Source organism: Pholcus phalangioides, unplaced genomic scaffold (assembly GCF_987345545.1).
Source record: "Pholcus phalangioides strain wild (caught in Gottingen) unplaced genomic scaffold, Ppha-v1.0 ptg000022l_1, whole genome shotgun sequence".
NCBI classification, from domain to species: Eukaryota; Metazoa; Arthropoda; class Arachnida; order Araneae; family Pholcidae; genus Pholcus; species Pholcus phalangioides.
The window spans coordinates 22,388,338-22,416,253 of record NW_028301615.1 but is presented as its reverse complement, the minus strand read 5'-3'; the positions used below and the strand labels follow the sequence as shown (position 1 = coordinate 22,416,253).

The following is a 27,916-nucleotide window of genomic DNA, read 5'->3' as shown; positions in this document are numbered from 1 at the left end:
CTTACGAAGATTTTTTTTTTTCGTGATTTTTCTGCCTCGGCTAACGAACATTTTCATTGATATGGATGCAGGTGCTATCATAAAACAGCCACGTCGTGAGCAGAATTTAGCACTAATCATCACCAGAGAATTACTATCAGTTGAGCCCGATTAATTTTTATCCACCTCGGAATTTTATTCCAGAAGTACCTCAACCTCTCTATTCAAAAGTTTTTTCCAACAATTTCACTTAAAGAAAAGGAGCCCACGTTTTAAGAGCTGCTTTCAGTTCAAGACTCTTGGCATCAAACTGAACAGCCTGGGCATTCTAGGAGCTTATCTTTTCCATTTCCATGTATCAGAGAGAAATAAGCTGAACAAATCACAAATGGATGGGGACACCTACGAACTCGACTGGGTTGTGTGCGTGCGTACAAAAGCGTAAAGTAAAAAGATCTTTCCAATATATCTCATCTTCCTGTATATTCTCATTTACCCAGTTTTGAAACTGTTAGCCTTCAGTCAGCTTTTGCTTTTTTTCGTGGAGTTCCTCGGTGTTTTAAAAGCTTTATAAACGATTTTTCATAGAAACCTATGGAAAATTACGTTTCGACTAACGAACGTTATTCCGGAACGAATCATCTTCGTTAACCGAGGTATCACTGTATTGATATTATGAAAATGTTGAACGAGAATGAAAAAAATAGATCATTGTCATTTTAAGTTTGTTTCGAGGTACGTGTTTTCCCATGATGCGTAATAGCTTTTAGAAAAGGAACATTAAATTCGTAACTCGAGATATATCACGCTTCTCTGTATACTGACATAATATATTCTGTATGCTACTATATCGTGACGTTGTTACCTTTTACATGATTAGGGATGGATTGGATAGTGTTAGATTGAAGAAGGTGGAAATGAAAAAAAAAAATATATATATATATATATATGATTCCCTTCCGGGAGGAAGTGAACTTCCCTAAAAGAATTCGAAAGGAAAAACAGTTTCGACGCTTGTCTAAAACTTTCGATCAGTTTATGATGTGTCGATAACCGTTTGATCTATTCTGAAATTGTGATTTTAGAGAAATATATCTTTTATTTATAAAAAGAAAAGTTGCAATGGGGAGAGAGCTGTTGGAATCCACAAGTTGTTGCACTTGAAAATGTGTTTCTAGAATACCTCAAACTGAACTGTGGACGACGTAATGCCCGGGGCTAAGAGAAAATCTACTGGTTGCCGACTGGCTTTGCTTAATCACGGTAAGGGCAAAGACCCCTTTTTTTTATATATAGCTACTTGCTTTGCACCTATAATCAAAATAAAAGGGGGAAAAAAAGTTTCCGCTGTCCAATTAATGCATGAGTGAAATGTTTGTTGTGGAGAGAAATTAGTTGCTTTACTATAACTTTTTATTACATCTTACTAGTTGTCACTGGAAATTCAAAGGGTTTTTTTTAAATCGCGGCCGAAATTTGTTTTGAAAGAAATGCACAAAGTTTATACTCCGTAACAGTAACCGTAATTCGGATTTTCGCAGAGTGACTAATCCACATTCGTTCCAGGTGTAAAAATTTTGTTTTTCATGATTCAGAAACAAGTGTGGTTTTTTTTTTGGGTTGGGGGAGAATGTCGTCGCACATTATGCAACACTGTTGAAACAGACTCGTGAATATATTTACGTGTGTCATGGAGAGATTTCAGTGGATTCAAACTAATAAACACTTGCGACGGGGTACACTTTTAAAAATGTGTAATAGAATCCCTGGGGTGTCCAGTAGTAACGCTGGAAACGCGCGTTTGTGGAATGAGATGAGATACGGTAACCGGCTGAATATTGTTGGAATTCGGCTGTCAGAGAGGAATGAGAATATTGTGTAACAGACACAGTCGGTACCCGGCGCAGTCAGTCACGGAGATCATATCTCATGTGCAAGCGGCTGGGATTGTGCAGACGTTTGTATTGCATTATTTTATTTGTGCATTGCAACGGTTTGGCTAGCTGGCTGCATGCGTTGCGGAGTCATAAAGATCGCCTCTTGTATCTTGCGTCGTATTCTCATTTATAATAATATATTTTTTATTTATTATTACTGTACTTACGTACTTAAAGCTCGTTTTCATCACCTGTTTATACATTAAAAATTTATTCTCGTGACATCTGTTCTATCCATCGCTCTTGGCGTGCTTTTGGCTAGCTGGTACTATTGTTTTCGTTTGATAATCTTTTTCTTCCATTCCCCTACGTTGAAGAGACACAACCCTCCTCAAGAAATTACGCGCTGGTTCAATGTTTTATGTTCTCATATACGTAAAACACCTGCAAGGGTGGTGTTAATAGTAGACGTTTGTCGTCATTGGAATCGTTTTGTGTAAACTGACGATTTCTCTGGTAATTCTGAGCAATTTCTTGCAATACTTCGATGAAATTGCGCTTTTTCCTCTTTTTTGTATTGGGCTAAGCTTTGATGATGATGCTCGGTGCGAAACGTAATCTATCTGTGTGTATGGTCAATACAAGCACATGAGAGAAGCATATCCGTGAATCACTTCTCTTTTTTGCCTACAAATCAGGGTTTAGTTGATGCTGAATGGCCCTTTGGTTGGACATCCAGTGAATTGACATGTCTGCACCAGATGTGTGATACTGAAATGCCACTACTCATTCACTTTAATGGTGTAGGAGGTTCATGAATAAAAACACTTCTCTGCAAAGAAATTTTAATCCATGAAGTTAATTTGTGCTCAATGACGTTTCATGTTAGATAAACACAGATTTTTGGTGTTCGTATTTTTTGCGTAGTTCGTTTTTTGTTTGTTCATTAATGCTTAATTAAATTTGAGCGATTTGGAGAAAAAAGCAGTTGGGTGATATGAAAATATTCATTTTTAATGATTAACAGGATTTGTTTTAATTAATTAGCAGTCAGTTAATTTTAATAAAAAAAAAATCTTATTTAAAATCAAAAAAATCATGATTTTTTTCATACCCTGGTTATAGCCATAAAAAATTCTCAAAGGCAAGTAAGTTGTGAACTATTGTTTAAATTGCTGTAAAATCGCTAATGGCAGGAAGTAGAGCGCTTTCGTAAGACGCAATGAGTGAAATTTTATAATTCACCAAACAAAGCGTATATGAAGAGATGATATTTTTTCGGCCTGAAATATACTGAGAAATTGAATTTTCTCGATGTTATGCCGAAATTGATATTTAGAAAGAAAAGTGATTTGCCTCCTCCGCGAATCGAACCTGTGTCCCCTTGCACTCTGGTGTATTGGTTAGCGCACGTGCCCGGTATGCCAGGGGACCCAGGTTCGATTCCCGGAGGAGACAAATCACTTTTCTTTCCAAATATCAGTTTCGGTACAACATCCAGAAAATTCAATTTCTCAGTACAAAGCGTATATGTTTGACAAAATATGAGATGAATATGTTTATATACGCGTATGTATATATATGCGTTATGTATATACGCGTATCAATGCGCAATACAGAAAAAAGACGTAAAAAAATTTGGAATTAAGCTTTAATTCTTTGAAAATATGGAAAAAACACGAAAAGATGATTTAGGGCAACAATTTGGTTACATGTAAACGATAAAAAAAAGTACTGTTTAGACATGATGCATGAGTTTTAATAGGGCGTGTGGTCTCCTCGAACAGCTAAGACTGCTGCACACCTGTTTGCCATGGATGCGATGAGGTTATCGATCAGACTTTGGGGAATACTGTTCCACTCCTCAAGAAGTGCAATCTGCAAGTCTCGGACAGTAACAGGCGGCCTTGGTCGCGCAGAAGCATGTCCCAAACATGCTCGATTGGATTCAGGTCAGGAGAGCACGCTGGCCATTCCATACGCTGTGTTGTTTCAGCTCCAAGCATGTTGTCCACCAGACGAACTCTATGCGGTCGGGCATTATCATCCTGGAAAACAAAGGAATCTCCAATGGCTCCAGCGTAAGGGATGACATGAGGTCGCAGTATCTCGTCTGCATACCTTCGGGCCGTCAAAGTGCCATTCCGAATGATATGCAGGTCCGTACGTCCGCCTATGCTGATTCCACCCCATACCATCCAACCAGCTCGTCTGTATTGTGACCTTTCACGAACGAATGCGGGGTTATTTCGAGTGCCCCTGTCCCTCCATACCAGAACATGTCGGGTGTCACACTCGACTGAATCGGGACTCGTCTGTAAACAGCACTTGGCTCCAATCATGTTGCTCCCAATCTCGATGTTCAGCAGCCCATCTTCTTCGGCCGCACGGTGGCGTGGGGTCAACGGAATGCAGACCATTGGCCTACGTGCATAGAGCCCTCCCTCATGGAGCCGATTGCGTACTGTTTGGCTGGACACCCTTCGTCCTGTTGCCAAGAGCAACCGTCTTTGCAGTTGCGTAGCATTCTCTGTTCTGTTTCGACGGGCTGTTAACCGTATATACCGGTCATCAGTTGCTGTAGTGGCGCGTGGCCGACCTTGCCCTGGTCGACGTCTAACATTTCCTGTTTCTTGGAATCGATTCCACAGCCTTGCAACAACACTTCTGGCGACTCCAACAGCGTCCGCGACACTACGTTGTGTTTGCCCGGATTCCAGTCTGCCTATAACACGCCATGCCATGGATTCCGGTAAATCACGTTGTTGAGACATCCTCAAGTCATCTTGCCTCAAAAAAAAAATACTGCGCAATCGAATTTCACAGTTACGGCAGTAAAACAGACGTTTCTGCAACATCCCGATTTCTGCCCTTATCTCCTTTTTCTGGTTTTTGACGTCATGAATTTTGATTTGCATATGAAGTTTTCTTCTTCCGTTTCCTGCTAGGCTTTAAATTATGGATGATTCATTTTATGTTACTTATCGGTATACATCTTTACGTAATTTTGTTAAAACCATGTGCTCCCCTAATTGTTTTGATCAGTGTATATAGAGTAAGCCTTATTTTTTGAAATGAGAGAAAAAGGAAAATTTTATTTTAAAAAACCTTCCAAAATTACGGAAACGTCCCGTAAAATATATAGGTCATATGATCACACTATACATATAAGTTTCTGGCCCGCGAGCGACACAAATATTGCAAGGCCCGCGGACTAAGAAGTTTGCTGCTCACTAGACAGAGGCTCTGCCCTCTGTGCCAATTAAGATAAAGCCCACAAACCCCTTTACAGAATAACACATCAATTCAACACATTTTAATGAAAAAACAAGAAATAAATTTTCCCCTCCAAACTCACGGACTTCCTGTAAACTCTCCGAAGACCCCAAGAGGTCCGTGGACTTCTGGTTAAAGAGACTTTTATCCAGGTTTTCAGGTAAAAATTTACCTGAAAACCATGGAGGAGGGGAAAGGAGTTAGTTTTTGTGTATATTTGTTAATGAGTAAAAGCTTATATTTTTCATATGACGTATATAGAACGGTACTAATAAAAATCCCGGGCACCAGTTTCATTAAGAAACAAACTGACGTTGGCGTCAACATTTTTCTTCAGGTATGATAACTAAATTGCAGTACGAGTGCAGCACAAAATTTTCAGAAATTATGTCAACGCGAGGGAGAAGTCCAAGTCCCGGACAAGTAAAAAAAAATATTTTGGGCCGTTTTTCTGGGGTTAAAAAATGCTTGGCTCCTATATTTTTCGCTCCAGAGATACACGTGTGTGCACTGAGCCATGAACAGAGCCACCTGTGGAACCATTTTTAACTGTTTTTACTAATTCTTCTTTCAAGTTACAAGGCAAGTACACATGTATACGTGTACCTAATTCAAATGGTCCTAGAAAAGATGCCGACGCAAATTAAGTAATATGACTGTCGTAGGGGTGTAGACGGAGTTTCAAACAGAAAATTCCTTTATTCAACTTCGATACAGAGCATCTCTACGTTAACATGCGAAACCGAGAACCATTTGACCTGAAGGTTAAAATCGAACTCCCTAGAATGTCTTCGTCTCTCGATAGAACTTAATTCTCACTTGTCTCGTGAATAAAATGTACTACTGTACGTCCTTGTCAACAGCTTGCCTGTTACACTAATTAATTAACATTTTTAAGGGCATTTTGGCATACAATAAACACAAATTAATTTTTAAAAATTTTAGTAGTCGTTTTTGGCTCGTGCGAAGAGAATATTCCATTTGCCTAGTGCCTAACATTTTTTTCCATTTGTCAATCCCTGACCTAGACGGTGCATTATAATGTATCAAAAATTCATAGAATTCTAAGTTACGGTTTCATTAAACAGTTAAAATACTTAATGTATTTTGACCTCGTTTTACGGCCTCCTCGTGGCCCGGTGGCTAAATATTTATGGTTGAAGATTTAGATCCCCCCACACCTTTTGCTTGTACGTATTTAAACTTTGGAATACAGTCGAACTCGGTTGTAACGGCACCTTGGCTATAATGTCAATAATCGGTGCTTCTGACTTGTTCCCGTAGTGAACAGTGATTAATAGACCTTGCTTATAACGTCAATGAAAACGCAACGAACTCTGACGATACATTTCTCATTGTTTATTGTGAATTATCATAGTTGGAACAGGATAGGAAATACCGACCAAGGATCAGGATCACAAGCTCTTCATCATGAAAACCTATTTTATCATAGTTGATCATATCTATATACGGGATATAACTTTAAAAAAAAGATCCTTTAGACTTCATAAATGAAAAATACCCCGTTTTTTCAACGAAGTTTACTTTTTGTTCATAATCGGGAATGAAGATTCAGTAAGACCTTGTTACAACGTCACTTCTGGAGACTGAATATAAATGACCTCATGTGAGCGGGGTAGCTTGATAATGATTAAGCTCCCATTTGCTAATTATGCTGCAGGGGCCTATAAAAAGTGACGTTAAAAGTGGTAGATGTTTTACCGAGGTCTGAATGTAATTTGTATAATTGTATTATAAGAATATATCTGAATATACAAATATCCATGTTACATGTATGAACTTTTTCTTTATAAAGTAAGTTTCAAATCATTAATATTCAAATCATTTAATTTTCTGCGGAAGGTTTTTCATAAGCAGTTATTGGCAATTTCGCCATAAGTGGAGATAGACTTGAAAGTCTGGGGGGGGGGGGGCATATGATGATGATGTCAATTCATATATACGCAAATACATTAGATCAGTCGGCTGTACCTATGACGCTTGGGGGCCATTTCCCCCTCCACGTATCTCCACCCATGAGTTTCACTCACAATTATCAATATTTTTTGGCGAGAATTGAATCGTTCATATTTTTATCAATAACCCTTGGCTTTAACATCTCGGTTATAACGACAAAAATTCCACGAATCTTCGATGTCGTTATTACTGAGTTTGACTGCTTGGTACAATAGGCACTATTTGTTTTTAATGCTTATTCCTTAAGGAGACAAAGGCGTCTTCTACGCTGGAAAATAAAGTAATTGAAATACGTATATATGATCATAATTTCTGTGCAATTTTAAATTTCACTCCTGCTATCCTGTACGTAAATACAATATCTTAGAGTTCTATGTGTAGACTAAAATTCCGGGTGGGAGGTAACTTTTATTTCAGCAGCCCGTGGATATGATTAACGAGTTGAAAACGGATCATCTTCAATCCAATCGTCGGCGGTGCTTCTGTTCTGTTTGCGCGGAGTAATTGAATGAGTTCTAGGATTCATGTGGGAATTACGTAAGAGGATGTTTGTTTTTTCTTTCGGTTCGTGCGTGGCGACATGTTGCTAAAGAGGAATCTACAATTAGAGAGGTTTTTTGGAATCGTTGTTCAATGGAGAGTTGAAGTTCGAGAAATATTTATCGGCCTATTTTTTGCTTTGCCCTGTTCGTCAAACCGTGAAGGTTCTATTGCCATTATTTCTTCATCATTAACTGGCAATACGAATTTCTCTTTTTTTGCCTTGGCCTTTTTATCATCACTTTCGGACACGCCGTTTATAGAAATCATTTGCTCGCTTCGTCGTTTTTCAGGCGCTTGCGTTCCACTCGGGTGCTGTCCGATACGGGTGGTAATGAGCAATATCTTGCGGATTCGCTCAGTCATGACATTTTTATCACATATACTCGTGCACAACACACAAACTTCCAATGCTGTGAACGAGGATGTTTGAAATTTTAATTTCCAACGGGAATCTTACGGACCCAGTGAATCGTCCCAATTTATGAACCCCATAAAATGCACTTTATGGGCATTTCATTAAGTTGTTATTTTTAGATATCTAGTTGACGATATAATAACTTCACTTCATAACTTCATTTTTGTACACCCGGGTAGTTTAAACATCTGTATTTCTTGTCTACCGAGTTTTGAATATTTCCGTTGTCTTGTGAGATTTAATGTTGGCGAGCACGTCATCCTCCATATTAACTGCGATTACAAGCCAGCCACGCTGACTCAACGCCATGGTCATTAGTGCTTCCATTAACGCCATGTGTTCTCTTGCTTTGCTGAGTTAAGCCATTAGCTATACAAAATGTGTTGGTCACACGTAAATTTTCACGGCTGGAGTCACCGACAACTGGGATTGTTAAAATGTGTGGAATTTTATTTTTTGGTTTTCATTCATCACACTCAGGGGGTTCGCAGCGACCTAGAAAGTCAGAAAAATAATAAGTGGTTTCGGAAAATGTAAAATTATTTAGAGAAAATCGGGGGAAGGGGGGAATTCTGTGGAGGGGAAAAACATTTGAAAGGTTAAGTTTTGGAATTACATTCGTGTTTTTTTTTCCTCACAAGACTTTCTATCGGGGAGAGTCGGGGAAATTTTTGAGTTTTGGTCAGGAAAAATCGGGGAAAATATGATCCCACAAGCAGATTTTACTGGAAACCCTGACGTATAATTGAAATTGGCATTGGCTAGAGCTTCTTGATACTAAAGGGCTTCTTACTTTTATGGGTTCTTTAGATTTTGAATAATGGCATTCGAAATTTCAGGTGACTACAGATTCTTCCACATGTCGTAATTTCCCGTGTCACTTGTGTATAGCCTTCAGGAGAAAAAATTCTCACTGAAGTCAAAGTTCGTATGAAGTCCGCACTGTTGTATAGCTCGATTTGTGAGTTTGCACTTTCTATTTCTCACTCTTTGGGCAGGAGGTATGGGCGGAGATACCGGGGGTGGGGGGCAGCTACAAAGGCGGAGCCGGTTGATCTAATGTATATGTGTACATATGAACTGACATCATCATGCGTCCCCCCCCCCCAGACATTCAAGTCTTTCTCCGCCGATGGCAGAAGGGGGGGGGGTGAATGAGCGAAAATGAAATATTGTAGAATATTTTTAACACGTGCTATATTTCTCAGGAATCTGTTTCTGGGTAAGGTTATGAAGGACGAGTGAAAATTAAATAGCATTGTGTATTCAAATATTTGTACCTGTTGCGAAAAAAAGAAAATATTTTTATACTGCCCCCAGAATGTGAAAAAAAAAAAAGTTTGTTTCTTATAATTATATTCCGCAGAAAATTACGATGAGTACTGTATGAGTACGACGAGTCACTCCTCGATCTTGTTTAATTTGTTACGGCCGGGTGTTTTATCCGGAAAACACCTTGCTGGCCTCCATACGTAATATAGTGGAGATACAGCTGGTTCTGGATGTCTTCACCAGGAGCAGCATATGGGTGTATTGATATGTGTTTGTTCAGAAGGCTGCTCTCAGAGAACAGCTGTTTTGGTACTCTGGTGTTCATCACAGGAAGGGAATGAATGGGGTTTTTACTTATCAGTGAACGTTCGTCTGATGATAAGCAAAGTTCCAGGAGAAATGAGGAAGTAGCTATTATATTATTGGGAAATCGGAACCAGAAAATGTCGGGGATTTTTTTTTTTTTCGTCTTGTTTCCCATCACACTTGATATCAAGCTTTTTTTTTTGTCCCGTATCTTCCATGTTGTCCTTCAGAGTCTAGTCTAGATCAGTGTTTTCCAAACTTATTTGTCGCCTCGCCCCTTCTCAGATTTTTTTTTTATCGCTCCCCTTGCTAATTTATCCCATAGGATCTCGTATTTTTTTCCGTATAGCTTCTCCCGCCCCCTCGGTTAGTTCCGTCACCCCCCCCCAAGAGGTTATTTCACCCACTTTTTGGAAACACTGATCTAGACCAGCATTTTTTGGGGGTTTTCGCCCGTGGGCCGCCCCCCCCCCCGTCTTACACAGGGTTCCCAACCTTATCCAGGCATGAGCTCCTTTCTACTTGATTTTTTTTCAGCATGTTGAGCGGAAATTTCATAAGATCAGTCTCCGCTCACCTGGGCTTGTTTTATATTTTATGACGTTCTATCTTCCGCTGGGAGATGGCGTTGATGTTACCTGTGACTTCCAGTTGCGTCCTTCCTTTGGAAAGGTTCGGAATCTCATAAGGGCGGTATTCACCGACATGGTTTAAGCTATAGTCACAATTTTTTGGTAAGAGATCGGCACGGATTGGTTAAATTCAGGGTTTTAACCAATCTATGTTGATCTCTTATCCAAAAATTGTAACTACAGGTTTAAACCATGTCGGTGATGCGTTAAAATGCTTCCGGTTCCGAGTGTGGTTCTGCTGCATGTTGAAAGTGGTTGCACTTTTTCTCCCGCTATATTTAACTTGAAAGTTTTATTTATTCACCTTAAATTTTTTTTTTTTTCCTTTTTCGCGGCTCCCTACGTTCCCCTTAACTACCTTTCATGGCTAACCTTCCTCTTGATTTTCATCTATGGCTTGCCTAGTGTATTCCACTACCATCCAACTTACATCAATCTTCAAAGGTGTGTTGGTGGTAATTAAAGTCAACGAATGTAAATCCGTAGGCTGACCTCTGTTTTTTTGCTAATGATCCGTTCCCTTTCACCATGATTTACATACACGAAAACAATTCATTCCTTTTTTTTGTTTTAGTCACGCACTTTCGGGATTTCTGTCGAAAGTATAACGTGCCCCACTTTTTTTGGATATTTTAGTGTTTGATGAAGGTCCAGTTTTTGTTTGTCTTTTACAAGTTAGAAACGACCTTGTTTTTCCAGAACCGCATAATCGGTGTATCGTATTTATAACTACTTTTGAGAAATATTCAGGGGATGTACCTAAAGTACAATTTCGTATTTTACAATCGCAGAATGTTCCACGTGCGTCGAGGAATAATTCCTACAGCGGAACTCCGTTTACGCGTGGTGTTAGATTCGGTCCCGATATAAATCGCTACACATTTTAATGATAAAATATTTCGTTTATAGGACCTGCAACCTCGATTATATTTAGTTTCCGACTTCGAACCACAAATCTTCGGGAAAATATGTAAATTATTCTAGCTTTTGCAGTGCCGTGTCAACGCGCAGGCCCACACGGGGGGGAGGGGGCTCAAGTGCAGAGTGGCCTCTTGAAAACGAAATCTGTGTGCAATTTTTGAGAGCAAGTATGTAAATTGGTAGGCCAGGTGGGGCTCAGAAAAATCACTCGTCCTATGATGCTCTTAAGACGGCCCTGATCTGGTGTACATAGATATCGTATAGAGTTCATTGCAGGTGGCTTGAACGCGTCGCTGAAGTAATTTTTCATGAATATTGTCACCGCGAAAGCCACGGATAATAAACAACGGACTTTGCATTGAACGGGCTGGCGGCGACTTGAAATCGGACAGTGAAAAGAGATCCCTGATTCTCAGAAAGGAGAATTCCGGGAACGAAACGGGTCCCCGTTTCGGGACGTTATGGTGATCTGAGTTGGAGTATATGTCAGAGATTCTACATGGGTGTTTTTGTACTGATGCTGATTAACGGTATTCGCTACAAGAAATGCGCGTTAAAGACTTTTTTTCATGAAAAGCAGAGTATCAGAAGTATTATAGTCATGGGGGGGGGGGGGGCGCTGACAGGGCTCTGGCCCGGGACGGTTCTAATTTTTTGCTTTTTCACGCTCTAAATTAACTTCAGAAGGGGCCCGTCAAAAATCTGACCGAGGGGCCCGCAAAAGATCCCAGCCTAGGGGCCCCGCTACAGGATGTGGGGGCTATGATTATAGTATTATACGCCTATGGGAAGCCGGACTTGAGCTTTATGTAGGCGATTCTGATTTCCCTGTTAATTTTGGGGGTGCTCCCCGGCATAGACGTCATTGTTGCTAACTAACCGGAACGTCAAAAAACATCGTTCAAGACGATTTTTTTCAAACCATGCCATAAAAGGAATTGAATTTTTGAAGTCTATTAAAAAGGGCTGTAATGGTTCCCGTTTTAAGAGTAAAATGAGTTTCAATTATACGACGCCTTAACGTGATCGCGTAAATTGTTTCACATTAATATGGCGTTGTTTCTGCTTCGAAATAGTTCTTTCAGTCATCATTGCAGCCGAGAGAGCTCGGCCATCATGTTGCTTGAGATATCCATGGGTAAAAATAGATATCTATGTAAAATAAGATGTTTTCGGCGCCTTCACCACCCCTTTTCTTTAGATAAAACTTTTATGAGAAGAGGGAAGATGAATGTGTGTTTTTCTTTTGCCGTGTTCCACACCGATGCGTACCTCTTCAAGATCATGTGGGGAATGGAATTTCAGTGCATTGTCTCAAGCATTCGTTTTCTTGTCGTTTTTCCGTGAAATATGTCAAAAAGTTGACTTAGGCTTTGTTTTCCCCGTATTTTCGTTTGTGAGTAACCTTCGTAAAACAATGAGCTGAGGTGTGGCCTGCATAAATAAATAAATTAATATTTGTAGTAATTCGATGGAAATTGAAGTCAAAATGGAATATATGTATTACATCTACCCCCTGATTCATCATCTTGCATACGAAAGAAAAAATCTCAGGCGCCAGGTCGGCTAAAAAATTAGCATTGGTGCCTAAAGTTTTGTATGTGCGATGACCATAGGCGCCGACAAGAAGAAAACATTGTAAAGGCTGAAAGTTGCTGGTCGTCCCCGGGGGGGGGGGGGGCGCTCAGGCACGTACGCAGGAGAGGGAAGGTCATAGGTGCCAATGCTTCCGATTTTTCAGCCTTATTAAAATCTTTCGCTCGGAAATCTAATTCTTCCGATTTTTCGTATCATCATAAAAAAATTCCTGAGTCCTCAAATTGAGCTTTGTATGAATGGAAAATCCGTAAAGAACGTTCTTTCAGTTCTTGCAATTTCAGGCTGATCCCGTTTTCTCAGGAAAAATATGGGGAATCAGGATTTCAAGTACGAAAAATCGATAATTGTCATCAAATATGATGGTTGAAGTAAGCAAAGTGGGTTGTTGCTAAAAAAAATCAGAACACAGGCAAATGCGTCCCGGAAAAATTGGATTTTTATATGGTCACTCGTTGAAATTTCAAAAAATCCCCGGTTTTCCCCTTTTATTTGATTGACATGTTTTCTTTGATGCGGAATGTGTCATCACGTGATAAACTACAGCTTTTTCAAGTCTGAATTGGCACCTATGGAAGGTGCATTGCATTTCAGAAATTATTGGGGGGGGGGGGGGGAGGCCTCAGCCACCTTACAAAATTTATTTGGCGGGGGGGGGGCTCAAATGGCCTCAGCCCCTAGATTCTGGCACCTATCGTGGTGACTGAATTGGAGTCTGAGGAGAAAAACGAATTTCGGAGTTTATTGTGAGCGTCTCTGTACGCAAAAGCCAAAGCCCAGAAAATCTTTTAACAGAATATTTTGGTCGTTTCTCTTAGAAAAAAAAAAAAGGAAAAAAGCTTGGCTCCAACAAAATTAGGATGGCGCCTATTTTTTTCAATTTGTCAAACCCTGGTGTGAACACACATACATGTATAATATAAAATTGAATGATCCTAATTACCTGAATGTTCCTAAGAGAAATTTTGTATAGAAGCATTAGAGAGTAAATATTTATATTGTATAAATAAGGTCAAATGTTGATTGAGGTCCCTTCTGGGATATGGGGGGAGAATTTTTAGAACATTTTTCAGGGCTCCCACTCGTCTTACTTTTCCTACTTTTTGGTAAAATGTCCTAATTTTGTCTTACTTTCTTCCAAATCCTATCAACAAAATTTGTGTAATTGATTTTAATTGAGCAGGAAATTATTGATATATTGCCAAATATTGCAAATGTTGGGGGAATGCAATTAATGATTCTGCCAAAGCAGAAATTGTATCATTTTTAAGGTAATTTAGAGGGGGGGGGGGGTTTATGTGGAACATTTGATTGATTAATTTTTCATTTGCTTAGTTTGAGGGAGTTCAAGTATAGTAGTCATTAAAAACTTCTGTCTTGATGGAAAAATAATTTTGTATTTATTACTTCGTGGTCTTGGACAGTAACTTTCATCATTCAAAATTATGGTTCAAATAGGTGAAACAACAGTTTGCATTTCAAAGCAGTTGGATACATAGGCCTATTCTAGGTTTGGTGATTCTGATGCTACCCAATAGCATTCAGTTATCTTCTGTATTTTTAAGGCATGAACAGGCATAAACAATATTTACAATGCTCAGCAAAGAGCTAGAAATAGAAGTGCTTCATTTGTCAAAAATGATTACACTGGCATTGAACAGTAAAATGTGAACAAAACAGAAAAATTTAAAAAATGATGAGCAACGCAGTAAAACTATCTGGTTCACCTTGCCTTATATACGTTGGATCTTGTAATTTACACATTTTTTGCATTGTGCTTTCGAAAGTGGTCTCAAAGGTGCATCATTCTTAAAAAATGTATGTCTTCAAAATTTGCCGTGCCTTGTCGAAGATAGTTGACAAGCTCGTCACTTTGGAAGACTCCAAAAAAGAATGTAATATATATGAGGAGAGAGCAAAGAATTATCTGTAGTTGCTAGTGCACTGTTTTGGCCAAAAATTGGTTTTGTAACCAAGTCATTTGTCATTTTGTTTTGGCTTGACTGAAATAGTGCTAGGGGGGAAAAAAAAGTTAATTCAAATTAAAAAAAATTTTTTTTTAATTATTTAGGATTTTTTTCCATTATGCTATGATTATGTTGTCTAAGGGGGTTACCCTCCCCCATCCTACTTTTTAGTCCTGCGTTTTCCTACTTTTTCTCATTTTTTGAGTGGGAGTCCTGTATTTTTCATAAAATATTAGCCGCATCCTAAGTGAATAAAACTAACCAGTTATTTAGCGATTTGTAATATAGTAAAACCTCTATAAAGAGGTCACCTCTCCAATAGGGCTTATTTTCAGATTCAAAATTTTATTCTTGTATTGTTTTCAAGAGGCCACAACTTCAAAAGAGCCAGTTTTTGGAATAATGGAACAAGGCTCCCCTTTTCTTTTTTTTTAGATGTTTCATTTTTTTTTTTTTTTAATGTCTTTTCTTTTATTGGAGCTGTGGAAATCAAAAGTGTGTGGAGAGAAATTTTTTTTGTTTCTCTCAATCTCAAGTACACACACATTTTAACTGCAGACAATTTCATTAAGAAAATAAAAGAATCACATGTTGTAAATGACGAGTCTTAAATATCTAGACGGAATTATTCTTCATGTATTCAATTACAAATCATTTGCTGTGGATTTTTTTTTCACATATGGTTTCATGTTAACCCAATCATATGCTTCATAACACCTTAATCTTATACAGGCCAAATTCTGATTTATATCAATTTTCATTATTTTTTTCTTTATTCCTTCCCCCCTCCCCCAGAGTTATTGATTTACATACATTAAATGAGAAATTCACAAAATACAGTGAAACCTTGATATAACGATGCTCTGGGGACCAAGAAAATATATAGCTGTAGAGAGATTGCCATTATATTGAGAGGGTGGAGTTTAATGTTAGACTATAGACATTTCCAAACAAGCCTTGATAAAATATCGTTGTAGAGAGATTTATCATGAAATTGAGTATCTCAATTAATTGAGTATACAGTGATACCTCGACTAACAAAAAATAATTTGTTCAAAAATGGCATTCATTAACCAAAATGTGGTTTCTCATAAGTTTTTATGTAAAACTGTTCAATTAAATCCAGATAGGGCCCAAAAAGTGAAGAGAGGGAGATAAGTTTTTTACAAAACCCCAAGAAGCACCACAAAAGGAAAAACTGGCTGAAGGCTGCAACAAACAGTTTCACAATCGAATGAAGATCACAGGAACATGAGAGAAACCGATCTTTTAATTTTACACCATATACACTATGCTGTCGGGTTCGTGAGCTATAGTGGAAAAAAGTGTGTGAGGCGGGGCGTGCTATGTGATATAGTTAGCTCATTTTTCTCTCTCACACACATTGTAAAATTCTGTTAGTCGAGGTTTCACTGCAATCTGTATATTCTTTTATAAAATTGATTTTCTGTCTGTGTATGTTTTCTATACAAATCTATAATTTTAGACAGATCATTGCCAAATTCTACATGTGTACGAAACAGGACCTGCATTGAACAATAGGCTACTTTATAAGTTCGTCAGAGCTGGGCACTTGCGTGAAATGGGCAAAAGAATCTGTAGGCAACAATGGTTTCTGAACATCAATAATGGCTTTTAAAATGTTTACTTTGGTTACCAGGGTTCCCTAGCAATGGGTTTCAGACATACATATACCTTTACAATGGTTTGTCACTTCTTTAATGCTGTCTGTTTTATGTATGATAGTTTATTCCTTTATTTTCAATCCTTTGTCACTTTTTGAATTCTCCCAGTAATTTAAAGAAAACCTGGGCAGCGCAGGTATTATAACTAGTAATAAATAAAACTTCCCACAAAATTTTCTGGGTTCATTCATGAAAACATTAGAAATAAAAACAAAGAAACTGAATTTTTTTTTTTTAACTTGATTTTTTTTAATGAATATCTGGCGTAAGTGCTGAAACAAATGATATTTTTTCGAATTTAAGTTTAAAGTATCACACCTGCAGAAAGAAAAATTGAAAAAAAAAAAATTTACTTCAAAAACAAAACAATATTTTTGTAATAAATCAAATATATGTTCCCGATTAGAAACATTGCCATTGAAAGGTTAATGATAATCAAATGAAATTGACACACTTGGCAAAAGCTTGCCCGAATACATAGAAGAAATGTATCACAACCATCTCCACACACTATAGTAAGGTGGGAATCTCTGGCTGGAAGAGAAATATTTCATTACAACAATGCTTTCTTTCTCTTGATGAAAAAAATTTTGTTTTGGTATTTGGAAATGTTTGCTCGTGAAACCAATTTTTTTTTTTTTTTTGTTCAGATCAATGATACTAATTTGTTGTATGAAATCATGATTAATTTTTCAGGGTCCAGTGCCGAAATGGAAGATCTCCCGCCAGGGATCGGGCAATACGATGATTTCCATACCATTGATTGGCAGAGAGACATCGTCAGGGATCGTATGAGACACAGATATATTGTTAAGAAAAAGGACTCTATATGTGATCTCATCAGAGGCTTTCACGATGCCTGGTCAGGGTGGCTTTGCGTGCTTTTGGTTGGGCTTGCTGCTGGTATGTTATGAGGTCTTTTTATACTTTTGCCTCTTTTTTTTTAATTTTGATTTATGTAGTCTTTTATAGAAGGGGTAAAAATAATTTGAGGAAAAAAATTCAAAAAAATATTTTTTCTGCAAAATGAATGTGTTGGATGGAGTTATTTGCAGGTTTAATTTCGATGTATACGCTTGGTGTTTACAAATCTGAGTTTCTGGGTCATTTTTTTGATGTGGCACTGAAATAATGTCTCACAAGTGAGAATTTTGTCTCAAGCTAACCCTAACTTTGCCTGAGGTAATCAAGGTATATTAATGTAGAGGGAAGAAATCCACCACAGCTCAAATTAAACAGAATGGAAAAGTGTTGAATTTTTTTCATCATTTATGATTATGCAGAGAAGCAATTAGTTATATCAGTGGGAAAAAAGAATCTTGTTAAGAATTGAAAGTACCTTAATCAAACTTTTGCTGCTTTTTTGTATAGATTGTGTTGTAATAAAATGTTAACAAAATAGCCACTATTGCAAACTAATTTTTTTTTAAAATGTTGATTCATCATCAATATTATTTTATGTATCATTTAATTGAATTATAGACATGAAGTATTTTTTCTTGTACACAGTGTGTGTGCGTGTTGACTATCATTAATCTGACACATATAAGGATGTGCCGAATTACTGGAAGTTAATTTAAAAGCCCATTTGAATAATATGAACTTTTGCTCACAGACAATGCAGTGACATGTTTCCCTCTTCTACGTTTGAAGAAAACCAGCTTAAAATTGTTAGGCTACTGGATGAGATAATATTAGCACATAACTGGATTATCAAAAGTCTACTGTATCTTTAAAAATTATTTGCTTTTTCACAGGTGTAGTAGCTGGTGTCATAGATATTGGTTGCCAATGGATGAAAGATCTGAAAGAAGGCATTTGTCCTCAAGCTTTCTGGCTTAATAGGGAGCAATGCTGCTGGTCATCAGATGATACTTTCTATGAAGGTGATAAATGTGGGCAGGTATGTATTGATGTGCTATCATGCCCTGATGTTCAAAGAAAAGTTAAATGTGATCTTTTTTTCAAGCATAATCATCTTTGTCATCTTTCTTATTATAAAAGAGTATGTATAATATATATACGGGGGTTGTTCAGAACTCGTGGGGAAAACTTTAAGGGGGTGATAGACACATCTGAATACGCAATTTTATTCTGAACAACAATACAATGGATGGTGGCAGTGTATTATGTATGTATGGTGGCATGTAAATGCAAGTCATAAACTGCTAGGCAGCACTGTAACTGTATGCATAAAGTGCTGGTTTTGCCACTTACCTTTATTTCTGTACGGGATTGCAGAAGGGATTGTTGGTTTTTAGAATCGGGAAAAGGTGGACATGCATTTCATGTATGACTATAACCTTATCAGCAGCATATATGCAGGATACATTCTGCCATTTCTGTCAATAAAATGTATTAATTTGATTACTTAACAATTTCCTATATGTACCACCATACAGATAGTGAAGTCTGAATCGAGTTTTTTTTTTTTTTTTGCTCTGTTTCTTTCCCATCTGCTCATTAAGACCTTTCTGGAGTTTCATAGCTTTCTGATGGATAATTGAGGATGTAGACAGCTCTGAACATGTCAAATCTAATTATGTGTATAATATACATGTATCTGTATATTGAATTGAAAATTATTTTTTGCCTGAATATATTTTTTTATTTTTTCTAGTGGCTAACATGGCCGGAAGAATTTGGCTACATGCGTAAAAATGTTGGATCTTACATTATAGAGTACATAATGTACATACTGTGGAGTCTTTTGTTTTCTTCTCTTGCTGTCATGCTTGTCAGAACTTTTGCCCCATATGCATGTGGCTCGGGAATTCCAGAGGTTAGTTTTTCTTCCCAGTTGAGATTTAAGAACTGCTTATTTTGAATTTATTATATATACACACATATATACTGGTATTTCATATGATTGTTTCTTTTTCTTAACTTTTTTTAGATCAAAACCATTTTGAGCGGTTTCATTATCCGAGGGTATCTTGGAAAATGGACTTTAACCATCAAGTCTGTTTGCATGATGCTTGCAGTAGCATCAGGTTTGAGCTTAGGTAAAGAAGGACCTCTCGTTCATACAGCTTGTTGCATAGGAAACATCTTTTCTTACTTATTCCCAAAGTATGGTCGCAATGAAGCAAAAAAAAGAGAGGTACAAATTCCTAGCAAATGTTTTTCTTGATGAAAATTTATTTTTTATGTTTATGTTAATTTTATGTCTTAGTTTTTACGTTATATTTATGTTATTTTTTCATTCATCACATACTTTTTTCAATTTTAGATACTTTCAGCAGCATCTGCAGCTGGTGTATCAGTGGCATTTGGAGCTCCAATAGGAGGTGTGCTATTCAGTCTTGAAGAAGTACGAAATTTTCTTTCTGTTAATAAATCGACTTTCTTCTGGTTTCACATTTGCATTAAAATAAAACTGATACTGATTACCTTTATAATTTTCTTTTACTAAGCAATGCTTGAAAAATTGTTTGAAAGTTAAGCATCTTTAGCAGCTGATCACATACTTTTGGCAGCCCTCAGTCCATGGTAATACTTTCTCTGGTTGAAGGACTATGCTGTGGTTAATGAAGATATATTCGTTACTTACAAAATTCCATATTAATGCATTTGCACCATCTGTACACGAAATAGTCTGTAAATGTTGAGTGTTCCTTATCATCAAGCGCAGAATGATAAGCTTTTGTGCAGTACTGAATAAACTTTTTTTTCATCTATACTGTGATTCATACAGGACAGGTAGTGAATTTAAAGAAAGGATGCAAGTGGTTTGAAAATGTATATAAATTTGATTTTGGCTATTTTTTTAATTTGCTTTCTAGGTCTTTGAATTTGCAAAATTTTTTTCCATGTGAACTTCACATATCATCTTATTTTTTGTTTAGTAAATAAATATTATATTTGTTTAATATGTGTAATAAATGAAATATTCAATAAAGAATTGATTCAAATTTGAATTGGATATTGTTTTTATTTATTTTTTTTATTTGCAGGTCAGCTATTACTTCCCACTGAAAACATTATGGAGGTCGTTTTTCTGCGCTCTTGTTGCAGCTTTTGTGTTACGTTCCATTAATCCATTTGGCAATGATCACTTAGTCATGTTCTATGTTGAAAACACGAGGCCCTGGATATTCTTCGAATTGGTGCCCATGGTGCTGCTCGGAATTCTTGGGGTCAGTCATGTTAAATTGATGATCTGAATATAGTCTTAATTTTTATATGAAAATTCTTTTCCTTAGCATCAATATGATGTCTATTAAATTTCTGATCCATGTACTTCTGAACATATATGCATTTACTTAATCAACTTGTCTGGAAATACATCCGAAAATCTCAGCATTATACATTTATATGCAATGCTGTGCACTTAGTCATGACTGAAAAAGCTCAATTGAATGGCCAGCTTATTAGTGTTATTTAGGTGTGCTCTATTGTCTTGTTGCACTATATCAGCGGTTCTCAACCAGTGGTTTGCGGAGCCCTTGGGGCTGCTCGAGGGAAATTTTTAAGAAACAGTAAATTTTTGAAAAAAATATTATATTTTTAAATAATAGAAATAAATCAGTAACTTTGATGAATAAATTAAAAAACGGCCTACAGGGCTTCACCATAAAAAATTATATACCAGAAAGGGTTCAGCGAGTCAAAAGAGATTGAGAATCGCTGCACAATATTTTCAATTGATTTTCTGTAAATCTGTAAAAATATGCTGTCAGTTATCTGAACAAGCTTTATTATATTTTTCAAGTTTTTTTTTTCATTCTAAAATTACTTGAACGCCTATGAATTTGCCTGGATTTTAATTGTAAAATTTCTGATCTACTTATGCATAACTAGGGTATTGTTGGTTCGTGTTTTATCAAAGGAAATATTCGTTGGTGCCGATACAGGAAGGAGTCAAAACTTGGCCAGTATCCAATATCAGAAGTATGTTTCCTTCTGTTTTACTAACACATTGGAACCCTAAATACTCTTACCATTAAAACTAAATGTAAAAGTAGTATAGCATAGGTGCCAATCAGGGCTGCCTGACATGCGCAGGGCATGTAAAAAGTTTTACCGGGTATGTATTTTTTTCACCACGTGCACGACTCTAGCATATAAAAAATACTGATTGGAGTGGAGGATCAATATTTTTATACACTAGAATCGTGCATGTATTGAAAAATGCATGGGGCCTACTCTGGCACAACCCAGGGATTGGGCTCTACCTCTTCCTCAGAGGTGGAGCCCAAGAGGTCGTCTTGAAGAGAGGCCTCACAAAAATGAAATATAGTTGAAATTTTTTAGGAGCATACATGTAAATTTGTTGGTAGGGCTCAGAATAACCACTTGGCCGGGGGGGGCATAGTGCTCTTAAGATGGCCCTGATGTCCGGTCAAAATTTTAACATGCCCTGGGCACATTGGATAAATAAATTTGTCCAGCCCATGATTCTAGCATAAAAAGTATTGATTCGGGTATGTAAATTTTTAAGGATTTGTCCAGCCTTGGAGCCAATGCTTTTGATTTACCCATAAGCCTTCTAATTGTTTAGCTTTATTAAAATCTTTCGGTCAAAACCAGATTCTTCAGATTTTCTATACCTTTATAGAAAAATCTCTAAAAATCCTCAAATTGTGCTTCACTTGAATGAAAAATCTTTAAAGAAAAGACTGTCTTCGCAATTCCAGGCTGGTCACATTTTCTCAGGAAAAATATGAGAAATTAGGATTTCAAGTTTGGGAAATCAGCAATTGTCCCTAAATATGATGGCAAAAATAAGCAAAGTTGTAATTTATTGCTTAAATCACCGGAAAAATCACTAGTGGTGGAAAATGAAGTGGTACACTGCAAATTGCAGTGGATTGAGATAAATTCTACAATCAAATTATCATAAGATAATTTATGTGTTGCTAAAATAATTTTAACCCTTGATTTCAGTGAAAAATAAAAATTCAAGAGACTTCACTAAAAATGTCGGCCGGTCAAAATTACAGAAAAAATGGGAATGTCGAGAAAACGGGTAGTATGGTGATTCTACGCAATTCCCAATTTTACATTTCGTTTAATGACACATTTTCTTCAGCAGCAAAATATTTTAGCTCATGACAAACTACAGATTTTACAAGTCTGGGAATCAGCGCCTATGAAATAGTGCTTTATTAATTTATTTCAATATGCAAAAATGTCAAGTAATATTTTTGCAGCTTTATCCAGTATTTCTCATCACACTTGAGCCCAACTTACAAGATAGTTCTCAAGTGCAGTTTTGTACTTTTGGTGGTGTATACTCGCATTTGTTTGTTTATGCAATCTCTTGTCAGTTTAACTTGTTTCTTTTCATGAAGAAGGTATATTTGATCAAAAAGTGGGTTTTTTTTAAGAAGAAATTTGTTCACTTATACAGGAAGAAAAAAATATGTATATGCACAATATATTATAGACTGACGTAAATATCAATACACTGAGTTGCATATGAGTTGACAAGGTGTACCTTGGTTACCAAAAGTTTAAAAATAAATGAAAATAAATTTTAAAATACTACACAAATTTATTTATGTGGTGTTTTTTTTTCAGTCATCACAGTGACATTACTTTACCCTTTCACCTTACTTTTTCTTTTTATATGATTTCTAAAGCACTTTTTTCAATTTATTTAGGTATTATCTATCACAGCTATTACTGCACTGATTAATTTCCCAAATATCTACACCCGAATGAACACGAGTGATTTGATCAAGCTGCTTTTCAGTCAGTGTGGTATTGCTGATGTGTCACTGCTATGGTATAATAATAGTTTTCATAATTTTTCATCACACGTGCATGCACAACTTCAAAAGTTACAGAAAATTTAATTATTTTTCTATGAAATGCATTTAATAAAAAGATGTGTGTGTGCTTTGACAAAAATTATAACTTTTCTTTTGATAGTGACTACAATAGAAATTTCACGAAAGTTAACAGTCCGCTAGAGATAGCTGAAGCAAACTCTGGTGTGTACAGTTCTCTTGCACTTCTGTCACTCGCATTAGTATTTAAACTTGTCATCACAGTTTTCACATTTGGTATCAAGGTAAGTTGGATTTATAGTGTTGCCTCAAAATATCAAAAAAAAATTTCAATGTAGTTTGATTACCATTGTATCAAGCACTGGCATTGTCATCACCCGCCAGCAAATTTATGCTGTTGTCGATATCTCTTTTAAGACAGTGTTAGTACCACCAGAAAATGCTCTTATAAGTATTTATTTGCAGTAGAAATTATAATTGATAATTTGATTTACTAAAACTCAGTTGGATGCTTTATTTTTACTCCATTAAAGGGGTTCACTCTGCATTACATTTTTGTGTACTACACAGAAAGCACTGAAACCAAAAATATAATAAACACTTTTAATAAAAACATACCCCTGTTATTAGATACCCTTGGAAGAACAAAAACTGGTGAGGAGTTTAAAAATGTATTAAAGGTGATTTTGAGAGAGATTGAAAATACCATTGTAGGAGTTTTGAAATCTCTAAAAAAATATCATAAAGGTATTTATCACAGTAAAAAATATTGTTATATCATCAGGAATTTAACTTAGCATTGTAGTTAAGCTTTACTGTATTCACCTTTTGTTTAACAGGTGAATTATAAATGTTTCCAGTAAATAATATACATTAAAACCTCTCTCTCCTGTAACGGCCATCTCCGAACAATGGTAATATTTGAACAACAGCCACGTTTTGTTTGAACCAAACGCGTCCTATAGACTTAACATTATGGATAACTTCCGTACAATGATTTTCAAACAACAGCCACTTTGGACATGGAGTTAAGAAAAAAATATGCATATCGCTATGAGAAAAATAATTTTCAAACTGATTTTTAAGGAAGTCTCTTCTAGTGCTAGAAGGGAATATTGAAGGCAGTGGAGAAAGAAAAAGGATCACTTAAGTGATCTGTAAATTTTTGCTGAGAGCCACTTGAGTTATCTGAGAATGTGTCGCTTTAGTTCATTCTTACAAAATTTTAGGTTTTAGATCGCGGGCCATTTTTGATCCACGCCTCACGGGTTAAGCATATATGGTCTAGTTGATCATGGATGGGAATAAAAAACTATTTGGAGGTTTATTAGTACACCATCTTTGTCCATGTTTCTTGCCAAGTCATTTCTGTTGTGTTCTATCTCAGCACTGCAAGCCTAAATTTTAGGATGCCAAAATAGCACTGTAGATTGATTGACAGGAGCGCAACTAGATGCTTGGTCAGCCGGCACAAATTTTGGCATCCACTTGTAATGTTGAAGGAGAGTTTAAATTGTCACATATCAGATATAACTATCATAATCAATTACAGAATGGATTCTCATTTTACATGTTATATAGATTGCAAATTTTAGTTTCTTTTTAATATAAAATGATCATTCCCAATAAAGGCCATTTCCTAATAGCACCCACATCTTCATGGTCCCATTAAGGGCTATTGTTGGGAGGTTTTACTGTATGCATTTGTTTGTTTTAATTACCCTGTTGATTTTTAGTTCTATTGAGCATCAAAATTCTGTTCAGATAGCAGAGTTCTGTTCAGATTCTATTCTGTTCAGATTGAATCACTTAATCACCATTTACTAATTATTTTTTGTCAATAATTCTCAGAAAATCATAATTATTTCATGCATTATTTGAAGTGATATACTTTCAAATTTTTATAACTAAGATTTTTAATATTATGATGCGATATGTATTTAAAAGCACTTTGAGTTAATGAAGTTTGACTGTGAGACGAAATTGGTTTTCAGAGTATCAGAAAAAAATTTTCATGTGAAATTTGCTATTGACTTAAATAAAAATTAGCTCTTGATATTCAATCTATATTCATTTCTTTTTATTTACTGTGAGCATGAAATCCTTGTTGATTTAAGTTTGTTTTAACGTTACAAAGCGTGTGTTATTTTTTTGGGCATTAAAAAAAATGAAGCAAACAAACTGAGTCTATTCAGTTTTTTATAGTTTGTTTATTTTTTCAGGTGCCAGCAGGGCTTTTTATTCCAAGTATGGCTATGGGAGCTATCATGGGCAGGATGATTGGTATTGGGATGGAACAAATAGCCATGTTAGTAAGATATTGAATAGTATGAGTTTGTAACATAGTTAATGTGAACATTCAGTAAATTAAATGTTAATGATTGTCTTGATGCACAATTTAAAGAACAAGTCTTGAATGGCCAATAATTATTACTTTTGTTTTTCTTCTCAGTGCTTATAGTGATTCATGGTTGTTTCAAAATACTTGTCCAAAAGGTGAGAGTTGTATAACACCGGGTTTATATGCCATGGTAGGAGCGGCTGCATGTTTAGCTGGTGTCACAAGAATGACAGGTTTTAATCATTTTTGTTATCAATCTTTTGACTGCATTTCCTTTTTTCAATATATGTTTGATGTGCTACCCACATTCATTTTTTCCACCATCATTGCTTTTAAAATATTTTGGTGACAATATTTATCTTTTCTACCTCTGAGAATTAATGCTGTCAAATTTTTGCAAATGACAAAACTGTGAGATGGAGTGAATATATAATTTGCCAAAACTATATTCCCAGATCGTGAACCTGATAAGGGCCATATGAACAAATTTGTAGCTGAAAAAGGTTATTGAAATTTTATGTGGTTAAACTTCATATTATGTGAAAGGTATTCTTTGTGTCATTCATTACAATACCATGTTAAATAATACACCTATTTTTGAAATGAGATTGTTTAACATGAAAATATATTTCAATCTGGGTGGCAAAAAAATGCTTCTCATCTTTCAAAAGTTGATCCAGTGTTTCTCAAAGTGCACATCGCGGCTCCTACTGACATCAAGATGAGCTGCCGATATTGATGTGTGCCAATTTGGTGCTTTGAAAAGGTTTTTTGTTAGACTATTCTGAGATGCTGTGCCTGACAAAAGGTGGCAAAGGAACTACTGGTATAATCCTTTTGTGTTTTTAAATGATTTTTAAATGTTGCTCTTTAAGTATGCAATGAGGGGTGGATGAATTTGCTATATAACTGGAGGATGACCTTGTATCTAAGTAAATAGATGATGAATGTGAAACAGATCCAATATTTTGGGAAATCAAGCTTATAGAAAGCCTCAAGAGCTTTAGGATTGTAGCAGGAAAGTGCTTCCTCTTCTCTGAACAATTTGGATGTATTTTGAAACTGTGCATTTTCAAGTATATGAAGCAGTGATCAATGAATAGCTATTTGAAAAGAAAAAAAAACTGTGTGAATAAGTTCGTGCAGTTTTTCCTCAATTTTTTAAATTTAAATATCTCAGTAAATATTGCCCTTAGAAATGTGGAATTTCTTTTGTTGGTCTCAGCGGAGAGATGGCACTAACTTTCTACTTAAGTTTTTGAGCATGGGGTGTTCATGTGAAAGGTTAATTTTAATTAATAAATGAATAAAATTTTTGTTTTAATATAAACAACCCCCTTGCAACATGAGTCACATATCTGAGTTCTATACGTTGTTTGGATACTTTTTCTAATTGGAAGTGTTCCTCTAGGATCAAAGGTTTGCAAGTAAAATGTTGTGATGATGTGTGTGCTGTTATGTACACACCCTGTATATATTTATAATAATTTTCTAATTTTCATTTTTGAAACAGTTTTGTGATTGGCAATCAATTAACCTGGTTAATGTGTTAAATTTCAGGGGCCCTTTCAGTTTCTCATTAGATAAAATTTGGCAAAACTAATTGTGTGTATATTCAAGCTTTTAATTATCACAATTTCAGAATTGTTTGGTCTTTTGATTAATCAATATGTTATGATTGTACAAGGTGCACTCAAAAAATTTGGTCCAATATGTAAAGAACAATTCATGTTATAAACATGTGTTCATGCATGCATTTTGAGACACATGTAAAGAATTGCCCCTAGCAATAAGAACACTACGCTGAAGCAGAGTTTGCCCAAGGCAACCAATAGAACATATGAGTGTAAAAATTAATGTCACGATGCAATGGAACAATGTGTAAATATCAAGTTTTGCTACAAAATGGGAAAAACTACAATGGAGACCCAAAAATATTGATGAAAGTGTACGGAACACAAGCGCAGTGAATCAAAAATATGTTCAAGATTAGTTCAAATGCTTTCTCATCAGAAAGGAAACTGTTTATGATGAGCTACAGAGCTGCATTTTTGTTGATCATTAGCAAGGAGAACACCAGAGATCATCAAAAACGAGTGCGACAGACGCTTGCAGATGATTCATAGATGTACCAGACCTACCTCTAAGCAAGAGTAACATATTGTTGCTTCGGACAATTCCAAAGAAACCTTTTGCTTGAAAGTTTTCAGCAGCTTTACAACTGTTGTCAAAAATGTATTGTAGCTAATGGAGATTACTCTGTAGGCCAACAAAGGTATTTTGTTTGTATCTGTCTTCTGTTTCCTTTATTTTCTGAAACCATTCACCAAACTTTTAGAGTGCACCTTGCATTTTCTTTAGTGAATAAAAAGTTCATTATAAAGTGTAATAG

The 27,916-nt window shown here is 36.2% G+C and overlaps 1 protein-coding gene across 4 annotated transcripts in view; it reads left to right on the top strand.

Annotated features, from left to right (window-relative positions):
- Window positions 1–27,916, top strand: part of ClC-c (chloride channel protein 3) — a 61,443-nt gene that overhangs the window by 21,875 nt on the left and 11,652 nt on the right. For all 4 annotated transcript variants that reach the window (XM_089249775.1, XM_089249774.1, XM_089249773.1 and 1 more), the window contains 11 exons: window positions 17,143–17,349; window positions 18,204–18,349; window positions 19,067–19,228; window positions 19,343–19,549; window positions 19,679–19,759; window positions 20,403–20,585; window positions 21,250–21,339; window positions 23,055–23,179; window positions 23,326–23,467; window positions 25,406–25,491; window positions 25,636–25,757. In XM_089249775.1, coding sequence (XP_089105901.1) covers window positions 17,143–17,349; window positions 18,204–18,349; window positions 19,067–19,228; window positions 19,343–19,549; window positions 19,679–19,759; window positions 20,403–20,585; window positions 21,250–21,339; window positions 23,055–23,179; window positions 23,326–23,467; window positions 25,406–25,491; window positions 25,636–25,757 — 1,551 coding nt within the window. The remainder of the gene's footprint in view (window positions 1–17,142; window positions 17,350–18,203; window positions 18,350–19,066; window positions 19,229–19,342; window positions 19,550–19,678; window positions 19,760–20,402; window positions 20,586–21,249; window positions 21,340–23,054; window positions 23,180–23,325; window positions 23,468–25,405; window positions 25,492–25,635; window positions 25,758–27,916) is intronic.